Below are 23918 nucleotides of genomic sequence, written 5' to 3'. Positions count from 1 at the left end.
TGCGGGGCAGGCTGCCGTGGTCCTGAGAGACAGGGCTCGGGCCTTCCACTCTCCCGTTTTCACACCTCTTCGGTCTATCGCAAGGACCTTCCTAGCATATAAAAACGGGGGCTCTCCTGATTTGTAAACAGAGCAACAAATAAAAATAAAAACAAAACCAAAAATTCCTCCATGGCAGCCCACACCAATGACTACCCCAGATTTTTAGGGCCATTGTGGGTTTGTAGCTGGGTGTCGAGAGTTCAGCTTTCATCTCCCGTGTTTACGACATTTTGTGATAAAACAGTTGAGTGGAACAAACGCACATCCCCACCGTGTGCTTTCCACCGGGACACCTCACAGGTTGCTGTATGATCACACGTGCAAATTTTTTTTTTTTTTTGCCTTTGGCATCAAAGGGTAAGCCTGTTCATTAAAAAATCTTCTATATTCAACACTCAGTAGTGAAAAGAATCGACACTTCAAAATTCCTAAAGCAATTACGTGAAAATTATTTTTATTTTTTAAATTTTTGAAAGTGTTTTGATTTTTCTGGGTCCTTGAAAAGTGGGCAGCCCTGTTTTGCAAAGAGATGGACTATTTCTGAGACTAGAATGTTTTCTTTGAAAATATTGAAGAGTATAAGAGATTTAAGACAATAAAGGCTGTAATCTCACCATAAAGGGAGAAAAACATCTATGTGTTTCAATAGCCTTTTGAGATAAAGTCACAATGATTGATATCAATGCTTTCACCATTTTATTTCAACTTAAACCAGTATCACTGACATGAAGCTTGTTTTACAATACATACTATCCAGCGATTTCATCTTTTCTGTACAGTTTAAGTACTTTTTTTTTTTTTTTCTGTACCTTGAAGTAAGCAGAATAGTTCAAGCTTTCAAAACCGGTGATGCTGTATGTGTGAGGGGTGCTTAGCATAATAGCACACTTCACGAGGCAACCCGAACCATACCTATCTGGTGTGGTTTGATAGCTGGGCTTGCAAAAGTGCTTCCAGTTGAGATTAGCATTAGAAATAGGTTGGAACACCAACATTTCAGGATGAGGGAGGACTGCCACAAAGGAAAAGAAAATGTCTACAAATACCCTGAAAGAACTAGCCAGAATATGAATTCCTTGAGTATCTAAGATACACCAAATGTCATTTACAAATACGTCATGGCAAGCGTCACAACCTGAAATCTCAACGCAGACCAGATGGTAGAGAAGTTAACAGTTGCCTGAAACTTCCATGTGCTTTCATGCCCACAGGAAAGGTAAAACTGACATTTGTTTATCTTCAACAATTTCATGATCAATAAAGAATTTCAGTTGGAGACTAAAGCAAATTTTAGAAACTCCTTAACTCCAAGTTGCCCTATGGTTTTTATGATTGCGTGTTATCAGAATGAGGCGTTGTGTTCCACACGTTATTCAAAAGCCTTTGACGCTCCCACAAGGCCTTCCGGAATTCCAGAGTCAGCCCTGCGCACAGGCAGAAAACCAGCTGCATCTTACAGGTTGTGAGAGAACGCCCAATACACTAGGGACGTTTTTGGGAAAAACTTCTCTCTCTCCAAAATTACACAACCACCAAACACTCTAAGCATCACGTGAAATGCTGCATTTGCAATCCGAATGGCACTCAGGGACCAGTGCTTTGATGAACCAGCAGCAACACGTTCGCCACTGACAATCAACTGCAGAAGCCACTCCTAGACGCCGGACCCCACGGCAGAGTTTTTCCTTTTTTTTTTTTTTTTTTCTCTCCTTGTAATACATTTTTATCCACAGAACATTTGCTTTTAAATAAAGAAACCTCTAAGACTCTGTATGCAAATTAATGGAATCACAAGATAATAAAGCTTTGATTCAGAGACACTCATTTATCCCTCCACCCCTTCCACTTCTCACACCACAGAGAAAGTCTGCTCAAGGCGGATTTAAACTGAGGACTTTGTTCAAAAGTCTTCCTCAATCTTATGATTGCTGCAACATGAAGCCAGCAGCACTGACTCCTGGAAAAAACAAGCATAACCCGGGCTGAACCCCAGCGTGTGGGCCGCAGAGGCAAATCAGTCATAAAGTCCGCAAGCGCACACCCCCAGAGACCCCGAGAATGTGGCTGTCTTTCTGCAATGCCCATGTCCGGGCACCCTTGGACATCCAGAATTCAGCATGTCCTTACATTCCTGAGCCACACCCCGGCCGTCATCCCTTGTGAGGAAGAGAGGGGGTGAGTCAAATGAAAACGTCTTAAGCAGCCACTCAGGCCCACACTCTTGGGCTCATATGCGTTCTCCAGCATGGAACGAGACCTTAGACAGCAAGAGGCTACATGCCAGTTCTTCCTCTAATGGCTTAGTTCACCTACTGATTTCTCCTTTGCTTTTCCATTTAAACTAAAGCTCCTCTACTCCTCAGAGCTCACCTTGCCAGAGCCCCGCTTGGGCACACCCCTGTCACCGCCAAAGAAGCGCCCAATGGAGTCAAGGATGCCCGTGTCTCTGTGCCTTGGGAGGAAGCCATGCCTGGCATGGTCCATGGTACTTGCTGTGGCCAGGTACTTGGATCCGTGCCTCTGGGAGGGTCTCTTCTGTGACGCCATCACATCCAGGCTCTCGGAGGTGGCTGCACTGTCTTCTTGGATGGTCTGGAGCTCGTCGGACTCAGAGGGCCTGTCTTTGAAGGTGTTGTCCTCCCTCCCCGGGGCATCTCGGGAAAAGAGGCGGATCAAGTGGGGGCGGCTCCCTGGGTCAGCTGGGTGGGCATCCTGCCAGGCATTCTTCGGGTCCGCTGTGCGCTTGGAGTCAGTCACCGCTGTGTCCTGAGAGGAGGTCCCATTGTTCTGGTTCGCATCTGCCTCTCCTGCAAACAACAATGAGATATGAATACGGGCCTGTGCAAAGCTGAGCACCGGACAAAGCAGCTTTCTTTCAGGGGTCTTGACCTAGCTGTCTCCTATAAAACCCACAGAATATGTGCAGTCCTCATAAAGCCTTTGGCCTAGGATGGAGCTAACCTGGATGGAGCAGGCTTATTGCAGCTCTGTGTTTCAGAAGGTCCTGGGAATTCCTCAGTTATTCGAGATTTGGCACCCTGGGTAAAATGCACCAAGGCTTCCCGATGAAGTAGGAGCACGCAGAGCGGCCACATCAGCATTTCTTCCTGGGTGCTGCCATGGCTGCTCCTGGAGAGCCCCAGATGTGCAGGCACCTTCACGGGACATGGACTGTTTAAAAGGCCACTGGTGCATAAGTTAAATATGTAAGGATCATTTATTTCACAAAAGGTGTTTTTAGTTTTCTTGGCAGAAGCAAAACTTGCCACGTCTTTTTGCAATCCATGCATGAAAGAAGTGGGGCATTTAGAATTTTTTCAATCCCAGATTCCACAAGAGGCCTCTCACAATAGAGAACTGCTTATTCAGGACATTTTGACTTGGCTTCTCCTCTGGAAGCAGAAACAATTAGAAATCTGAAGTGGGATTGAGAAATCTCATGTTGTATACCAGCATCTCATAGCTTTCTCCAAAAAACACAGCATTTCTGACACAAATGACATTAAAGCCATTTTACTTTCAAGTTATAGTGTTAGGTTTAAATGAATATCATTTACTTAGTTTCCTCTCCAAACTCGATTACTTATCTACAGAAAACAGGATTCACTCACATATTCCTGTAATACCAGTCAATACATCTATCTGTCCATTCATCCATCCATCCACATATCAGTTCATTTACCCATCCATCCATCTATTCATCCATCCATACACACCCATCCATCCATCCATCCATCCATCCCCCATCCACTCATCCATCCATTCATCCATCCACTCATCCATCCACACACCCATCCATCTATCCACTCATGCATGCATCCATCCATCCATCCATCCACATATCAGTCCATTTATCCATCTATCCATCTATCCATCCATCCATACACACACCCACCTACCCATCCCTCCATTCATCCATCCCCCATCCACTCATCCATCCATTCATCCATCCACCCACTCCTCCATTTATCCATCTATCCATCATCAATCCATTTACCCATTTATCCATCTATCCATCCGTCCATATATCCACTCATCCATCCATTCACTCATCCGTCCATCCATCCATCCATCCACTCATGCATTCATCCATCCACACATCAGTCCATTTACCCATTCATCCATCTATACATACGTACATCCACCCATCCATCCACTCATCCATTCATCCACTCATCCATCTATCCCCTGTTCACTCATCCATCCACCTATCCATCCACTCATCCATCTATCCACCTATCCATCCATTCATCCACTCATCCATCCATCCATCCATCCATCCATCCATCCATCCATCCATCCATCCATCCATCCACTCATGCATCCATCCATTTACCTATCTGTTCACCCATGCATCCATCCATCCATTATTTGTGAGTATCAAATAGGTGTAATGTACTGTTCTAGATATCTGAGTTACAGTGATGAACAATATGTGGTCCTTGTCCTCGTGAAACCTACATTCTAGTGGGGAAAGCAGGTGAAAATGTATGTTATGGATTGAATAGTATCCCTCCAAATGATACATCCATGTCCTAACCTCTGTACCTGTGAATGTGACCTTATTTGGAAATAGGATATTTGCAGATGGAATCAAGTGAAGAGGAGGTCATTCTGCAGTGGGGTAGGCCCTACTCCCATCACTGGTGTCCTTATAAGAAGAGAGCAGTTTGGACACAGGCACAGACGCCCAGGGAAGAGGTGTGAAGATGGAGGCGGAGCGTGGCAGGGTGCATCTACGAGCCGCAGAACACCAAGCACCTCCGGCACCACCAGGAGTAAGAGACATGGCGCAAATTCTCCTGTAGAGCCTTCAGGGGCAGCAGGGCTCTGCAGACATCTCAGCTTGAGAGTTCCGGCCTTCACAATGATCACAGAAGAATTCCTGTTGTTTTAAGTTCCCAGCATGTGGTAATTTGTCTTGGCAGCCCCGGGAGACTCATGCAATGGGCAATTTCACATCAGGCAAGAGAACAGGAAAGCAGAGAGGGCTTGGGTCAGCAGGAAGGTCCTTGTGGAAGTGACATCTGGACAGGATGAGAGTCTGGGCCCTGTGAGGACTTGGGGAAGTTGGGGAGGATGCTTCTGGCAGAGGGGAAGGCAGGCCCCCCTGGAAACCTGCGAGGAATCAGCTTACAGGTGGCAGAAGCAGCAGGAGAGTGGCCATGCTGGTCCTGGGTCCAGGAGGACAGCCGGGCTGAGAATGTCCTGGGCCAGGCGGTGACCTGGGGGGCAGGAGGCCTGTGTGGGTCTGGGAGGACAGCCGGGCTGAGAACGTCCTGGGCCAGGCAGTAAACTGGGGGGCAGGAGGCCTGTGTGGGTCTGGGAGGACAGCCGGGCTGAGAACGTCCTGGGCCAGGCAGTAACCTGGGGGGCAGGAGGCCTGTGTGGGTCTGGGAGGACAGCCGGGCTGAGAACGTCCTGGGCCAGGCAGTAACCTGGGGGGCAGGAGGCCTGTGTGGGTCTGGGAGGACAGCCGGGCTGAGAACGTCCTGGGCCAGGCGGTGACCTGGGGGGCAGGAGGGCTGTGCAGGGAACTGTGTGCAGCAGCAGGGATATCACAGCCTTGATGGCTGTGAACAGACGGTGGAAAGGGCAGAGCAGGCGGCTATGTGGCAAGAAGACAGGGCTTGGTTTGGGAAGCAGCAGGGCCTGGGGAGGGAAGATTCTGGTGGACGGCCTCTGTGGAGGGATATGACTGAGATGGTAGGACCCAGATGCTGGGGGCACCTTGGCTTCCATCCTGAGCAGTCGGGAGAGGGACATGGACTGGGAGTCTGGCTGGGACACTAAGGAAAGGAAGGTCTCTGTCCTGGGGTGGGGGAGTGGGGAGAGTGGCTGCGGCGGCCTGGTTGGGGAAGGTGTAGACAAGGAACCAGTGAACAGCTGAGAATGCATGCTGCCAAGTGACCAAGAGTGAGCAGTGGATAGATCTTCTTCTAGGTCCGTTTCCACAAAGAACTTCTTTTAATAACTGCCCTGGGGTCCCCGTGACCCCTCCAGTTTCCCTGACTTGCTAGGAGAGCTCCCGGGACTTAGGATATGATCCTGTCACTGCTATGACTCATTGCAATGAGAGGTGCGTGGTGAAGTCCAGGAACCCCTCCTCAAAGAGTCACATGGGACACTGAATTTCCCAGCACACGCCGTGACCCGTGTGAAATGCTCACCTGCCGTGACCCCACGCATGAAATGCTGTCTGTTAGGGAGGCTTGTTAGAGACCCTTCCCCAGGGCTTTACTAGGGGCTGGTCTCATAGGCTGCCTCGCTTGGTGCCACCAAGATTCCAGGCTCCAGAGGAAAGAGGCCATTCTGCACAGACCGTGTGGTGCTCACAGCCGTTCAGGCACAGCAAACCGCCCTCCTGGTTAGGGCATGGTGGGTGGGAGCACTCTGGAAACCCGCGTTCCCAGACCACACCCCGGGACCTCGCTCGCCACAGGCCTGCCTCAGAGTGGACGGTCCCAGACCTCCGGTGTGGACTCTTTTCTGCACAATTACTAAGAGGCGGGAAAGTCATAAACACGTTGGTGAGGAAAAGATGTTTCTCACGTGGTTTGGTTCACACTAAAAATACTTTGAGGGCATTTCCTCACGTGGATTGAGAAGATACTCAACCTGGGAGATGTTAGGTTGTTAAACTAAATATCTGGAAGAGTGCTGTCCCCTGAGACAGCATCCTCCACCGTCCACTCCGTACTGCGTCGGTATCGGCAGCTCTGCAGATGGAGCCGTGGGAGCGGCCTCTCGGGGGAAGATCCCACCTCTCTCAGTGACAGTCTCAGGGACAGTGGGGCAGACGCATTTCCCACCCGAGTTACGTTCGTACTCAGTAAGTTTAGGTGACCCCCCGCTCCTGTGCACATGCACCAATGTGTACACACACACACACACACACGCAAACAGGCAGAGCACCATCAGAATCGGAACCCAGGTTCAGCAATTCTTGTAGAAACTTTAAATAAAAATGTAATTGCCTCTTGCATTAATAGCACTATTGACTAAGCCAGATGACAGCCTACTAGCCTCCCAGGCGGCTGAGCTTGGGCGATGCTGTAGATAAAACAGTACCTGTGCAGATGCACCTTCTACTTTTTTTTTTTTTTTTTGAGACAGAGTCTTGCTCTGTCGCCCAGGCTGGAGTGCAGTGGCGCGATCTCCACGCACTGCAAGCTTCGCTGCCTCCCAGGTTAACGCCATTCTCCTGCCTCAGCCTCCCTAGAAGCTGGGACTACAGGTGCCCACCACCACACCCAGCTAATTTTTCTTTGTATTTTCAGAAGAGACGGGGTTTCACCGTGTTTGCCAGGATGGTCTCGATCTCCTGATCTCGTGATCCACCCGCCTCGGCCTCCCAAAGTGCTGGGATTACAGGCGTGAGCCACCGCGCCCGGCCACTTTTTTTTTTTTTGAGATGGAGTCTCACTCTGTCGCCCAGGTTGGAGTGGGATAGCATGATCTCGGCTCACTGCAACCTCCGCCTCCTGGGTTCAAGCCATTCTCCTGCCTCAGCCTCCCAAGTAGCTGGGATTACAGGCACCTGCCACTATGCCCAGCTAATTTTTTGTATTTTTAGTAGAGACGGGGTTTCACTATCTTGGCCAGGCTGGTCTCAAACTCCTGACCTTGTGATCCGCCTGCCTCGGCCTCCCAAAATGCTGGATGACAGGTATAAGCCACTGTGCCCAGCCTCTACTTTTAAGTCATCGTGAGCATTTGGACTCCAATGTAGCTCCTTCCTTTATTTTCAGTGTGTTTCCCAGGGTCTCTGCTTAACTGCAGTGGGCGGCCTTTTTTGAATCTGTCTGAGAACGCACTGGACACAGGTGCCTTCAGCACTGCAGTCTCACCTGGGGGTGCGAGGAGGGGAGGGCACCAGTTTCGGGGGGAGGGGGTGGCATGGGAGGAGTGAGGCAGGGTTGCTTTGCTTCTGCTACTTATATTCGTGGAAGTTGGCACACTTACAACTCTCACTCATTGGAAAAAGGATTCCAGTGCTTCTGATGTTTTTAAATGAAAATCGCCTGGGTCAAGAAACTGCCCTGTAAATGAAACGTATCATGCAGTCCACGTAAGACCTGGTTCCAAGGCAGGTTAACCTGCTCTTACATACATTATAGATATTTTGCTAACAACAAAGTGTAAGGCCAGCAGTTGGAACCCAGGGTCGCGGTGGTCTCGTCCATGCACTCAAGGGAGTGCATACAGCCGCCAGTGTGTCTGTGCTGGCTGAGCCCTATGCCTGAAACATAGGTCAGCTGCTCCAGGACAAGTGCGGAAAAGGCAGGACCAGGTGGGGCGGCAGACCTTGGTAGCAGCGTTCTTCCAGGACCACTGGTGAAATTAAACTATGTAAGAACACTAAGTTTTATAACATATTATTAAATACATCGTTGCATTGTAGTGTTTGAAAAAGCAACATGAAGAACACTGTGGTCCGTACAAAGCTGTAGTTTTTGCAGGGATGCAATGCTTATTTATAGGTTGCAAGAACAACGAAATAATTCGTCTGATTTTATAGCTCTGCTTTATATTCTCTAGCTAATATAAATTAATGCAAATGTGAAAGGAAAACAATAGCTATATTGTGCATAATTAAACGCATTAACAAAACACAAGAACATCTGAATACTAATATTTTTACAACAGTTGGGCTTTGTGTCCCTGAATGCAGTTATTTGTGAGGCACAGAGAAGGGCATTTTTGTCCCCAAAGTAGCTTCTCCCAACACATAAGAAGTATGCGAAGAAGTCTAAATCTACGGATGTGCAGCATTTTTGGTAGGAGCAAGTGCAGTTTAGTCCGTTAATGCTGCCTTCGGTCAGACGAAATCCCAACGCAGACTTTTAAATTTGGGTATTTACAGAACAGAGCATTTATTACACAATTAGTGAAACATGTAGATCTACATTTTCCAAAATACATACTTATAATATTTTCTGTAGTATTAATCAAGTTCTGCAATGGCAGGAAAACTTGCTTCAACTTCAACCCCACACCTTGATCTTATTGCTAGAACAACGCTGGCCTTTAGAAGGTGGTGATATTCAAATCACTGACCATGTGTGAGCAACAGCAGGGGTATCACGTATCTCCGAGCGGTTTCTGAGGCACAGAAATGCGCAGCAGGACGCAGCTGTGATATTTGGGGGATAGTGTTTACTATCTAAAGAAACTCAGGCGTCACGACCTGAGGAAGCTCATCCTCCACTCAGGTGGTGTTAAGGAAAGGCCACGTGGCGTCATTTTGACAGTGCGACTGGTTGCTTCTAGCGGCTCATCCCCAGCACACAAGTGTTGCCAGGTCCTGCCACTCCTTCCTTTGGACTATTTCTTATGTGACCACAACCCCCCTTTCCTTTGCTTGCTGCCGCTTTCTGCTGGGGCTCCCACTGCGACATCGTGGCTAATTCCCTCCTCTCCAGGCTCCCTTCATGGTTCCACTGCCTGCACAACCACTGGAACCATCCGTAAAGGGCTTTGCAACACAAGGCCCCTAACTCATGTGCCTGCACGGACTCCTCATTCTATGAGCTCCAAGGACACACTCCTCTCTCTGCCCATGGGTTCCCTTGTTCTCCTCCGGGGCACCATGTGCATTGCTGCAGGCCCTTGATCTCTGTGGTCTCAAAAATGGCCATGCTGCTGCCTCTGCCTCCAGGTCCCCACCCTGGGGAGGCTGACCCTCAGAGGCCCAGACACCCTTCTCCGAGTGCATCTTACACTCCAGCACCACAGAGTCACTCCTTAGTTCTCTTCTAATCGCCTCATATTTGCTTTGTTCTCTCTAGTCAAGTGACCTCCTCTCCAAGGACCAGGGACCAGGCTCTATTTATTCTCTAACATCTCTGGGATGCTGTGGGGCCTCCATAGATGTCCAACAAGCACTGAATGTTTGCTAATAGAAGATGATGATATTCTCTGGAGTATACTCCAAAAGGAAAGACACCAAATTCCCCACTCTTCTTTGCTAGAAAAACTTAGATATTAGCATGATAGCTGTTAAGCTGTTTTTTATATACTTGTTTTTAGGTCAGCCTCTACACCCATGGTCTCAAGCAAGCTCGTCCAGCCTGTGGCCCACAGGCTGCATGCAGCCCAGGATGCCCTTGAACGCAGCCCAACACAAATTCATAAACTTTCTTAAAGCATTATGAGTTATTTTGTGACCTTTTTTTCTTTTTAGTTCATCAACTATTACTAGTGTATTTTATGTGTAACCCAAGACAATTCTTCTAATGTGGCCCGGGGAAGCCAAAAGATGGGATGCCCCTGGTCTAAAGAATTCTGTTCAGAAATTAATTTCAGTAGGAAAATTTCACTCTTTCTGCTTCTGCAGAGAGTTTTCTAATATGGTAAATAAAACCATTTAGTGTGGCTCTGAAGTTCCGGAATAAAGAATTAAACTTTTCAGCTCTATCATTTCCTAAAGTCCAAACCCTAATTTATGTATTTGGATGCATTGCTCGGACGAAACATGGATGCTGAGTGGGACCGCCCTCGACAAGCCCCAGGCCCACGTGCTCTGCAGCTTCCTTGGAGCAAACCGAAGCATGTGGGCAGCGGAGACCCGGTGTCGTGGCAGCGCCCGGCCCGCAATCGCCAGGGTGGGGCTGAGATCAGGGCCGGAGGTCTGTATGGAACCACAGGGAAGGACCTTGGAGGCCGACCTCAGTCCCTCCACTGAACAGCCGATGTGCTCCAGCCAGTCACTGAGCCCAGTTGTGCCTCTGTTTCTGTGCTCATGAGATGGGAGCATTCACTTCTATTCTTATCTTAAATATCCCCAGACTCCTTTCCGCAGCAGCACACTGTGACCTGGGTGACATGTTCTCCCCATGCCACCCTCCCACAAATGCTGCCTTCCACCCAACACCTGCAGAGAGCGGCAGAGAGGACGTTCCAGAGCAGACTGCAGGCATTTTGGGAGGTGCGTGTGTGCATTCTCCTAACTCTCAGAGGCGCGTGGTTTTAGTAGCCCATTTATTCACACCAGAAACTGAGGCTCAGCAAAGTTAAGCTGGGATTGATGGAGGAGCTGCCGTTCACTCCTGCCTAAACTCCCTCCGTATGTTCTAGAAACGCAGGCGATCCCCCACCTCTGGCTGTCTGACACCAGCCCTTCTCCAGCCCAAACGGGCTTTCACCGCAGCCAGGCTTTTTCTGTCAGGGTAAAATTGAACTGCAGGTAATCGATGGCTGACACATCCGTGACTAGCAGCTGCCTCACGGAGGGCTGACCAGGAGACACCCAGAGGCTTTCTGATCTGTGCCGAGCCAAGAGCTGAGCCAGGGCCCCCTCTGCAGCCACAGGGACCTCGGGTGCACTCAGCGGTCTCGGTGCACCATGGCCACCTGGACGTCGATACGTTAATGACTGTTGAACATGAACAGAAGCCGAGTCCCAGACTCCAGGACATTCAACACCCATCCGACAGTCTGTCCAAGTATTACCCTGCAACAGTGTGAAGCTCAGCATGCAACAGCTCCAGGCTTGTTCAGGAAACTGTTCCACTCTCACCTTGCTCTAATCAGAACATGGCAGGAATCAGATATCCACACCTGACTGTCTGCAATAGAATGGTGATGACAGAGTGGACACTGTCCTCTATTGAAATACTGTTTTTTTAACCTAGAGCATATTTCTAGTGCTCTATTCCCCTGCATCTGTGGAAATCACATTGCACAAGTAACTTCCACCAAAACCAGCATGTGTGAGAGACAAACATCTGGGGTCCCAGGCACACCCCACATCCTGAGTAAACCAGGAGGCGCAGGCTGGGGCTCCGCTGCTGCCTTTCTGGCACAGGCAGAGGAGCAGGGGGCAGCGGGTGACTCACTCTCCGAAAAACCGCCCTTCTCCCAATCCCCTGCGGCACCGTCAGGGCAGGCATTCCTCCGGCTCGCTGAGCTCCCAGCGTGTGCGATGGAACCTGCTGAACTGCGGAGCCTGGGATGAGGCTGAGCCTCTTGCTTTTCCTGTGTCGAGTTTGGTCTCGACCACCCTGCTTGAATCTTTGTGCTTCCAATGCTCTGGTCAGGGGGCCCTGCCGCCTCGTTCCAGGAACGGTGCCTGCAGGCCGCTGTCTGTGCCTGAACTCAGTGCTTTCCACCCTGGCTTGACCCCCGGAGGACGGCTGTCAGCCGCAAGGAGAGGCTCGCTGGCGATACCTTCTGTGTTTGCAGCTTTGTTCTAAAGCCAGGGGTTTCCAGGCCAACAGGAATGCATTTAGTTAGTAATCCAGAGCATGCCATAGTAAAACATAACGAATAAACCCAGAATAAAATAACTCAGAAATCACACTCTCCGCGAAGGCAATCACACCACTCAATTTAACTACAACACGGCGGACTTCTGTGCATGAGATGATGCTGTCCTTCTTTTCACTACAATTAATTTAATGTTGTCCCCTATTATTAGAGATCTCAAAACATTAGACCTAAGGGATCATCCAAATATAATTTCACTAGGGAAGCTTAATAAAATGTCATATTCATGCCCAAGCAGATTATTACCAACGAAAATTACCACCCCTCAGGTAACTTGAGGGTTTCCCAACAATAAGCTCTGAGACCCGCAGCAGAGGCTTCGCCTGCAGTGAGTCACCGCTGTGGGCTTATTTTATGTATTTGCGTCGTTCCCATCTAAATGGGGATTCCCAGGCTTCATGGGCCGGTAAAATAGGAAAAATTAGGGATGAAAATGGTGGGCCTTTGTATCGCCACCTCAAAACTTCCAAGTTTCTATTTTGCCAGCTAAGACATTTTTAAAAAAGCAGACAACGACCATGTACTGGGAATATAATTTCACAAAAGAAAGAATTTTGGAATCAATAGAATGAGAACAGCCTCTCCTCAGGAGGAAAGGCTGTGGAACACACTTAGCTTCATAAAGGTGACATCGTAGGGTTGCTTTTCGATCTGCTGCAAAGACCCTGTAACTGCCCACACACGCCTGCCCGCACACGCCTGCCGAGGCCCACCGAGCAGAGGCTGCGACGTCCAGCCCAGCGGGCGTCCCGCTGGGCAGGGGCAGGGCCAGGGAAAGTGTTAGGGAGCCCCAGGTCTCCGACAGATGTGACATTCAGACGCAGCTCCCTGCCCTCTGCACACATTCCAGACCCCACAAGCCCCTTGCATACACACAGAGCTCACAACTCTCATTTTGCTGCAGACCACTAAAAATGTCCCCATGGACGGGCTTTTGGTAACCACTTTTCTGTATATTTTCAACATGATGTCCACTAGATATTTTGACAGAAAAAAATTATGTATGTATGTATGTATGTATGTATGTATGTATGTATGTATGTATTTATTTAGAGATGGGGTCTTGCTCTGTTGCCCATGCTGGAGTGCAGTGGCTTGATAATTGGTGACTGCAGCCTCAACTTTCTGGGCTTAGGTGATCCTCCCACCTCAGCCTCCCAAGGAGCTGGGACTACGGGTACATGCGACCATCCCAGGCAATTTTTAATTTTTTTTTTGTAAAGACAAAGTCTTGCTATGTTGCTCAGGCTTGTCTCAAACTTCCAGCCTCAAGCCATCCTCCTGCCTTGGCTTCCCAAGTAGATGGCGTGAGCCACTGCCCCAACTAATTTTTTAAACTTTTTCTAGAGATGGGGTCTTGCTATACGTTTCCCAGACTTGTCTCAAACTCCAGGTCTCAAGCAATCCTTCTGCCTTGGCCTCCCAAAGTGCTGGGATTACAGGAATAAGCCACTGTGCCCATCCCTGATTTATTTCAGAGATCAGTATAATAATAGACTCACCTGTTCTCCACATTTTTACCTTGGCTTTAAAAGTAATATTTTTTGGTAACGTATCTAGTTAGGTTTAAAGCCTAGAGTACACTTCTGGTTAGTTTTGGGTGTTTTAAGATCTCATAAAATGACCACACACACACACACACACACACACACGTCACCACTGACCTGATTTGACAGATCTGTCCTCTACCACAAGGAAATTTAGCCCAGGGACTAGGAATTTTCCTGGCTCGAAAATCCAGGTTTCCAGCTTACGGTTCACAGACATCCTTCTTGTAGGTTTGACCCCCACAGGAAACCCAGACACAGTCTTAGGGGTCTCATAGGGCCCCCCTCCCAGGCCACCAAAATGCACTTCCAGATGATCTTTTTAGGGCCTAGAGTCCACACGATTGCCTAAGGAAATTTTGGGGATCCATAACATTAAAATATAAGCAACTAGAAATGAGAGTCCCCAGAGGCTCAGGCAATGGTTAGGAGGCTGGGAATGGCTCCTGGAAATATTACTGCTTCTTCCTTTATTTTCCATTATTGGCAATCTAGCTATAAGGCCATACAGTATCCGAGGCAGAAAGTACTGGAAGGAGACCCAAGAGCCCATGGTACTATTCACACAGGGACTCCGCGTGGAAAGAGCTCTGAACAGGGAAGCCACTTTTGAGGGCTGACGAGGCCTCCACACGGGGACGGGAAGGGATGGGATGCTTTGGGTACTTTTGTCTTAAATGCACAATGGCAGAATTCACTGGAGCAGGACGGCCCTGTGGTTCCGGTACACAGAACAATTTTCTCTGACAGCGATTTGCAGTCTGGTTTTCTAGCCCACAGTCGATTTAGGAAGTATTTTCCAAAAATAAATCTGTATATCCAAATACACCAAAATGTGTTATTTTCCACAATTGTTCAAATTAATCCTTAACTGCTAACTGAAAACAGCAGCATGGAACAGGTCAAGGAAACTATTATTGTGGAATTCACACAATGGAAAAATGTTTAATTATTTGGTTTGTGATTTGGTGTTTTTAAAGTCACGCTTTTTAAACATATACATTTCTCCCATACCCTTTTATGAGACGGTATCTTCAAGGCGACTGAGGCTACCGGGGCCACTGTGCGATCTAGATTCCCGTAACTGACCCTATTTCAGACTTTCTCTTATGGGGACCAGTCGTCACAGCAAAATAGCAGTCTGCACACCCAAGTTCAAGTTCAAGCCCTTCAGAGGGGCAACCTGGTATCTGTGGAAGAGGGGATTCTGAAGTCACAGCACCATTCTTTATGGTCAAGAAACTCTAAAGCTATATAGACACTGTTTTAGAGAAATAAAGAAAAGTTATCCAGTTCTTCAGCCATTGCAAAAAAAAAAAAATCCTATTTTCAGAAAATCAAAAGAAGGTGATATTTTTTCCTCTAGCCCAGGAAAAACCATATAAAAACTCCACACTAAACTGAAATACGATCATACAGCTTTCCTCAAGTGGCCTTTCTAAATTTCAATTCTCAATTTGCTTCTAATGGTGGGAAGATGTTTTGGACTTGTTACAATTAATGGTGGGAAGATGTTTTGGACTTGTTATAATTGGCTTTTTACCTAAAGCAGTTTGGCAGATGCCAGACAGACCCCCGAGGCTGTGAGCACGCCGGCCCTCCTGCCCATCTTCTCACTCCCTGCGGGCCACCGCCTGCCCTGCCAGCCTCTGCTCAGGGCCTCCGCCCTCGCCTACAGACACCTCCAACTCCCCCAAAAGTGCAGATTTCAGGAACACGTAAAGAAAGCTAAGAAAAAGAAGGCAGGGAATATCCCGTTTGTTTGGACCTGAAGCTGGTCAAGTTCTCATTTTTGTGGATGTTTTGAAGCCGGTAATTCACTATCTGGACAGTTTCCAGGGTACTGTTCCGTAAGTGAGCTCCTGAATGTCCTTAACGCTGGGTGTGCTGACATATCTGATAGAACATCTTTTTGCATTTTACATGCTAAGCTGCAGAAGAAACAATGCACCAGGGCCTATTTGCAGACCATCAGCCTCTTGGCATGACGGGGGCATTGACCGTGCAGCTCTGTTGCCTCTGACAGGTTCCTGGTCAGTGCTTCTCCATTTGGCCACCTTGGACAGGCTGTACACTGGCTGCAGAGTGGGCCGCAGGTGACCTCTCTCATGGATGGGGAGAGCCTTGCAGGCTGTGCCCAGTGGGAACCAGTGCTTGTGTCGAGCTCTCGGCTCCAGCTCCTGTCCAGCAGACAGATGGTCTGCTCCCTGCCCATGAAGAGTTGGACAGAAACTTTGAGCGATGGCAACGGCAACATGTGTGTTTTCTGCGGGTGGAGGTGAGGAGAGCTCCGGGCTAGAGGTGCAGGACTGAGCTTTAAGCTTTGGCCCCTTGTCCCACTGGAGAAGGCGCCAGGGGTACCCAGGGCCTCCACTTTCCCGGCCCCTCTCAAGGAGGCCGAGCCCTGCAGAGAGCCGTGGAATCTGGAAGTGTGGGCCAGGGCCGAAGAGGACCCTCCTTGTTTGTGGAATACTAGTGTCACAGCATGCTGTGCTCAGGGCCACCAGGGAGGGCAAAGGAAACAAAAAGGGCCATGGTGTGGCCCGTGGATTTGCTATGGCAGAAATTCTCCATCTATGAGAGGCATGTGGCCGCCTGCCAGGCTACCCGCAGAGATTTCTTGAAAACTTTCCCACAAACGAGGCTCATCAACCCACCCAGCTCACACCAATGCCTCCTTTGTGTGCCCAGAACATATAGTTTTTATTTGCTCCACATAGCTCACCCCTGGAGCCTCCCACGGCAGGGAAGGGGCCACAGGAGAGGCAGCCGTGTGCTAGGGGAGCCTCGGGAGGGTGGGGACGGGGTCACTGAGGCGCGGCCACGCGCTGGCCGGTCACCCCTGTGAGGCTGCACACACAGCCTGAGGTTTCTTCCTCCAATGCGGCGAGAGTCTATATGCCCAGTTTCCCTAACACGGTTGGTGTAGAGATAAGAGATTCTTAAATAGCCCAATATTCATGTAGGTTCGGTTAGGCTGTGCAGCCTCTGGTGAATTTCACAGTGACTTGTACCTACACTGGACAGAACCAGAGCACTCATAAGAAAGTGGCATCACAGGAAGTGCTAGGAATTGCTTCTCAGTGGGGAGCAAATAACTTAAAAAATTATTCCTAGCTCTTGGCCAATCTGACATAGTGGCAGCTCAAAACACACTAGTTGAACGGAGTTGAATTTGGACTTTTCTTAGAAAAGGTCTGGAGGCAAACAAGGCTGACTTTGTTTAATTTTTTATTTTTAGAGGCCGAGTCTCACCCTGTGACCCAGGCTGGAGTGCAGAGGCAGGATCTGGGCTCACTGTAGCCTCCACCTCCCAGGTGCAAGTGATTCTTCTGCCTCAGCCTCTTGAGTAGCTAGGATTACAGGCATGCGCCACCACGTCCAGATAATTTTTATACTTCTAGTAGAGATGGGGTTTTTGACATATTGGCCAGGTTGGTTTTGAACTCCTGGGCTCAAGTGATCTGCCTGCCTTGGCTTCCCAAAGTGCTGGGATTACGGGTGTGAGCCACTACACCCAGCCAAACGTGGCTGACTTTGATTCTTCCATCACCTACCATGTGACCTTGAGCACATAATTTAATCTCTTTAAGGCTTGATTGCCTCATTTGCAAAACTGATGTAACAGCTGGAGCTCCCCGTGCATTGCTCTGATGAGTGCTTGCAGTGCATGTCATAAAATGTCCTTGGTTCTGGTGCACAATTAGGGCTTTTGCTGTTGTTGCTATCAAAATGTTTCTAAAACTACTCTGCAAACACCTTGTGCACGGGAGTAAGGCCCTATACAGTTTTCATCCTTCCACCCATCTCCCATCCATCATTTACCCATCCATATATCCATCCATCCATCCATCCACTCACCCATCTACCAGTCCACTCATCCATTCATCCACCCGTCTACCCATGTATCTACTCATCCATCCACATATCAATTTTTTTCCATATATCAATTTATCCATCTATCCACCCATCCATTCACCCAGCATCTGCCCATCTGTCTATCAACCTATCCATCAATCCATCCACACATCCATCCATCCATCCATCCATCCATCCACCCACCCACCCACCCATCCATCCACATATCCATTTATCCATCCATCCATCCATCCATCCATCCATCCATCCATCCATCCACTCACCCATCTACCAGTCCACTCATCCATTCATCCACCTGTCTACCCATGTATCTACTCATCCATCCATATATCAATTTTTTTCCATATATCAATTTATCCATCTATCCACCCATCCATTCACCCAGCATCTGCCCATCTGTCTATCAACCTATCCATCAATCTATCCACACATCCATCCATCCATCCATCCATCCATCCATCTACCCACCCACCCATCCACATATCCATTTATCCATCCATCCATCCACCCACCCACCCACCCATCCACACACCCACCCAGATATCCATTTATCCATTTATCCATCCATCCATCCATCCATCCATCCATCCATCCATCCATCCATCCACATATCCATTTATCCATCCATCCATCCATCCACCCACCCACCCACCCATCCACACACCCACCCAGATATCCATTTATCCATCCATCCATCCATCCATCCATCCATCCATCCATCCATCCATCCATCCACATATCCATTTATCCATCCATCCATCCACCCACCCAGATATCCATTTATCCATCCATCCATCCATCCATCCATCCATCCATCCATCCATCCATCCACATATCCATTTATCCATCCATCCACACATCCACCCATCTGATACTCACACAGTGCCTTGAGTTAGGCACAGTTCTAAGGATGCTCCCACTAATCCTCACCCTGACAGAGTCCCGCTCCCCACTACATCCCTCATCCGCAGCGTGGTGGAGCCTGTCTATGATGAAGTGTCTCTTGTGATTGTTACCTAATGGAACAACAAAAAAAAGACTATCTGGGGCCCTCAGACCTAATCACAGGAGCCTTTAGGCAGGGTTTTCTCCACTGGTGGCAGAAATGGAGGTCAGAGAGATTCTAGGCTGAGAAGGATTTGAAGCACCAGGGCTGCCTTGAAGACAGAGGGGACCGTGTGCATGTCCAGGGAGTGGCCCCTGGGAGCTGATAATGACTCCTGCCACCACTAGCAAGGATGGGGAAATGGGTCCATTCTGCAGTCCACAGAGCTGAATTCTGCTGGCAACCTGGGTGTGCTGGGGAGTGGGTTCCCTCCAGAGCCTCTAAGAAGAGCCCGGCCACTGACTCCTTAATGCTAGGCCTGGGGATCCGGAGTGCAGACTCCAGTTGAGCCTGACCCAGAGACCCAGAGTGCAGACCCCAGAGTGCAGACCCCAGAGTGCAGACCCCAGAGTGCAGACCCCAGTTGAGCCTGCCCTGACTTTTGACCTACAAAACTGCGAGCTCATAAACCTGTTTCAAGCTGCAAAATATGTGGTGATTTGTTACACAGCAATAGAAAAACAGATGCGTGCCCCCCACAGCCTCCCACTGCCTCTGGGAGCCAGGGCTGCAGGTACACAGGTGGACAGAACAGTCCTTGCCTTCATTTTGCTTGTGAATTAGAAGATGGAAATAAATAAAATCCGGTGGCACGTTTTATGCCCTCCCTGCTCACTCCTTCGGAGACTCTCTTGCTTTGCGACCATTGGCTTGCCCATCTGGTCCAGCCCTTGCCTCTCCTTGGTGGGCTCCTGGGACTTCAGTTTCAGTGGGAAGTGTCCTCTTTGTACCATTTGCTCCAGGTCCCTGTGCACCATTATCTCAGGCCTCTTTATTAGCTTTTCTCAACCTGTATTTCCTGAAGTCCGGGTGTGCTGCATGACGTCAAAAGCTGGTCTTTGAAAAAGCACTGCTCCGTCCTTAAACTGCTGGGAAAATACTTCTGTATTTCAAGACTCCTCAGGGGCTTCAATGTGCGGAGCCGGAGGACACAGCATGCCCCAGGTTTACCTTCCGTGGAAGCACAGCTCCCCGGGCATCTGGCAGCCCTCTGAGAACAGGCTCTGTGGCACAGGCTATGTGATGCTGCTAAAACTTTGCCCAGGTTTCCTTTGCTTCTCTGGGTGGCTGCTCCTTACGCATTCTGTACTCATACTCATTCTAAGTTGGTTATCAACCTATGGCCTTCACAGTAACTGGGGCCCAGCGGTGTCCCGGGACGTACACACGGCATTCTAAGTGTCTCTTTGCCCACATATCACCACTGTATGCCCTTTGGAATAGTTTTTCTCTAGAGTTGGAATGTTGTGTGCATAGTAGATGCCCACTAAATATTTCTGAGTAAAGAAGACTGTTAAATTTCACGAATCTGTCCTGTTTTTCTCTTTCTCAGTTCAAAATGTGCTTCGGTCAATAATATGAACCATCCGTTCACGTCTCCATTAGGAATCAGAGCTTGGCTGAGGAAGGCCAGTGCTCTCCCAGTGCTAAGATGAGAAAATGTGTATCACTCATGCCGAGCTGTCTGTGGACTGTCTTGACAGCAATAAGACTGTCTCTGCAGACAATGCGAATGCAATGCCGTGACACCACAGGTCACACTGCAGGTGAGGGGGGACCATGAGGCTGACTTGTTTTCATACAAATTAAATACACTGGAGCTAAGTCTATAATCATATGTTTCTGAGAAAAAATACTTTACAGAAAGCAAATGGTCATCATATTGAGGGAGGACCTTTCAGAATAAACACGTGGCCGGGAAAGACTCTCCTGTGAACATTACTGCTGAGAAGTCTTTCAAACTCAATGGACTTGAAAGCTTCTTTGGGTAAGAAAACACCCCCTAAAATCATTCTACTGATTGAGAACTTACTAGGACAGGCTCCTAGGAAACACAGAGGCATTTTTCTCATAGAGTAAATAGAACCGTCAGTTCTTGGGTCAAATTGGAGGAGAAGAGAAAGGAAGAGGAGATGTGACTCATGTCACTGGTCACACTTTGGAGGACTGAGCTGAGCAAGTGCTGGTCACACTTTGGAGGACTGAGCTGAGCAAGTGCTGGTCACACTTTGGAGGACTGAGCTGAGCAAGTGCTGGTCACACTTTGGAGGACTGAGCTGAGCAAGTGCTGGTCACACTTTGGAGGACTGAGCTGAGCAAGTGCTGGTCACACTTTGGAGGACTGAGCTGAGCAAGTGCTGGTCACACTTTGGAGGACTGAGCTGAGCAAGTGCTGGTCACACTTTGGAGGACTGAGATGAGCAAGTGCTAGTCACACTTTGGAGGACTGAGCTGAGCAAGCGGCCAGATTTTACCCTCCAGTGAGGTCGGGAATATGTCCAGGTTTGGGGACAGAGACTGGCCAGAGCCACAGAGAGGCGGCTGGAGGGGCTGTTTTTAGGGCATTCTCAGCATTGCCAGCAGCTCTCCTCTTGAGGGTCATGGAGCAGGATCTGGGGGCTGATTCTGGAGGGCTGTCCAGGGAAGGCGGCAGAAGTGAATCAAGAGTGGAGAGTTCAGCTTCCAAGCTAATCAGTTTGTGGCTGAGCAGATGATTCGAAGCTTAGTATTTTACTGGCCTTCACCTTTTCCCTTCCATCCTCTGGCTTGCAGGATGAGAGGAGGAGGAAGGACACTCAGCCTCTCTGATGAAGCTGCTCTGTGCAGCTGAGGCGCCTGGAGTACATCGCTGCTGAGTGACAGCAGGACGGTACCAAGTGCTGGTGACAGAGACGTGGCCACACGCAGAAAGCAGGCGACGGGCCTCCAAACAGGCCTCCTGAGGTCTGCAGCGTGTTCACCAATTATACAGAAATAATCATTTTGAAATAAATCACACTGCTGCCTTTGCAGGTTATTTCCACGCAAATGTAGAGCCACAGTAGGGAGTGATGGATGAGGCAATCGATATTAAAATCCAACCAAGACAGCAAATCAAATGCTCAAAAGGGTTCTTGTAAATAATGACTTCAGTCAGTTCCAGGGCCCATGATTTAACAGCCAGCGACTACTAAGATAGAAGACTTCTCAACGAACCTGCGAAGGATCAGTACATTGAAAGACGAATCACATCCACGTGCGATCTGCATAGAAATTAAGAGTTTGTGCCGGAAATCTTAGATTTAAGGGGTGAGGAACAACAGCTCAGTTTAAAAGAAAAGAAACATGTTGGCAAATAACAGAAGGTGGGGGCAAGTTCTGCAATAATTCAGACGCATAAGAAGGGCTGGCCACAGTGTGAACTGGCAGCCCTGGGTTCCAGTTGCAAAGACTTTTCTGATGCACTTTCATATTTGGTCCTTGGCCATACACAGAGTGCATGCTACTAACCTAAGTTTACACAACAGGGACCCAGTAGTAGTGGCCCTTACTCAACAGCACGCAGGGAGTAGAAAGGCAAACCCTTTCTTTGACATCGTATTTGGTGTTTCTTTGCTATCATGCCGTAACTGGGTCCTGGGAATGACAGGAGCCCAAGCCTGCAGACCTGTAACCATGCCTGTCCCCATCTCTCCTATATTCCCAGCACTTAACCCAGGGCTTGGCATCAAGTACTTGTGACGTATGGGCGTATTCATGCATGTGCATGTGTGTGCATGTATGTTTCTGTATGTGTGGACATGTACATATATGTGTATGCATATATGTACACATGTATGTATATCACTTGTGTGATACAAGAATTACTCATCAATTAATATGATGTGTGCTCTTGCTAGCTTTTTATGTAATATTTTAAAGCATAAGACTTTTTAGTTTTTTAAAAGTTATACTTTAAGTTCTAGAGTACATGTGCACAACGTGCAGGTTTGTTACGTATGTATACATGCGCCATGTTGGTGTGCTGCACCTGTTAACTCGTCATTTACATTAGGTATATCTCCTAATGCTATCCCTCCCCCCTCCCCCCACCCCACGACAGACCCGGGTGTGTGATGTTCCCCTTCCTGTGTCCAAGTGTTCTCATTGTTCAATTCCCACCTATGAGTGAGAACATGTGGTGTTTGGTTTTCTGTCCTTGCAATAATTTGCTGAGAATGATGGTTTCCAGCTTCATCCATGTCCCTACAAAGGACATAAACTCATCCTTTTTTATGGCTGCATAGTATTCCATGGTGTATATGTGCCACATTTTCTTAATCCAGTCTATCATTGATGGACATTTGGGTTGGTTCTAAGTCTTTGCCATTGTGAATAGTGCCATAATAAACATATGTGTGCATGTGTCTTTATAGCAGCATGATTTATAATCCTTTGGGTATATACTCAGTAATGGGATGGCTGGGTCAAATGGTATTTCTAGTTCTAGATCCTTGAGGAATCGCCACACTGTCTTCCACAACGGTTGAACTAGTCTACACTCCCACCAACAGTGTAAAAGTTTTCCTATTTCTCCACATCCTCTCTAGCATCTGTTGTTTCCTGACTTTTTAATGATCACCATTCTAACTGGTGTGAGATGGTACCTCATTGTGGTTTTGATTTGCATTTCTCTGATGGCCAGTGATGATGAGCATTTTTTCATGTGTCTGTTGGCTGCATAAATATATTCTTTTGAGAAGTGTCTGTTCATTTCCTTTGCCCACTTTTTGATGGGGTTGTTTGATTTATTCAATTAGGAAAAGAGGAAGCCAAATTGTCCCTGTTTGCAGATGACATGATTACATATTTAGAAAACCCCATTGTCTCAGCCCAAAATCTCCTTAAGCTGATAAGCAACTTCAGCAAAGTCTCAGGATACAAAATCAATGTGCAAAAATCACAAGCATTCCTATACACCAATAACAGACAAACAGAGAGCCAAATCTTGAGTGAACTCCCATTCACAATTGCTACAAAGAGAATAAAATACCTAAGAATCCAACTTACAAGGGATGTGGAGGACCTCTTCAAGGAGAACTACCAACCACTGCTCAATGAAATAAAAGAGGACACAAACAAATGAAGAACATTCCATGTTCATGGATAAGAAGAATCAATATCATGAAAATGGCCATACTGCCCAAGGTAATTTATAGATTCAATGCCATCCCCATCAAGCTACCAATGACTTTCTTCACAGATTGGAAAAAACTACTTTAAAGTTCATATGGAACCAAAAAAGAGCCTGCATTGCCAAGACAATCCTAAGCCAA

At 48.2% G+C, this 23918-nt stretch overlaps 1 protein-coding gene across 4 annotated transcripts in view; it reads right to left on the bottom strand.

The window, feature by feature from the left end:
* Window positions 1-23918, bottom strand: part of MBP (myelin basic protein) — a 152188-nt gene that overhangs the window by 36175 nt on the left and 92095 nt on the right. For all 4 annotated transcript variants that reach the window (XM_011754021.3, XM_011754020.3, XM_011754023.3 and 1 more), the window contains one exon: window positions 2413-2849. In XM_011754021.3, coding sequence (XP_011752323.2) covers window positions 2413-2849 — 437 coding nt within the window. The remainder of the gene's footprint in view (window positions 1-2412; window positions 2850-23918) is intronic.

Source organism: Macaca nemestrina, chromosome 19 (genome assembly GCF_043159975.1).
Source record: "Macaca nemestrina isolate mMacNem1 chromosome 19, mMacNem.hap1, whole genome shotgun sequence".
NCBI classification, from domain to species: domain Eukaryota; kingdom Metazoa; phylum Chordata; class Mammalia; order Primates; family Cercopithecidae; genus Macaca; species Macaca nemestrina.
Note: the sequence above shows the minus strand (reverse complement) of the source record. Positions and strands in the feature narration are given on the sequence as shown.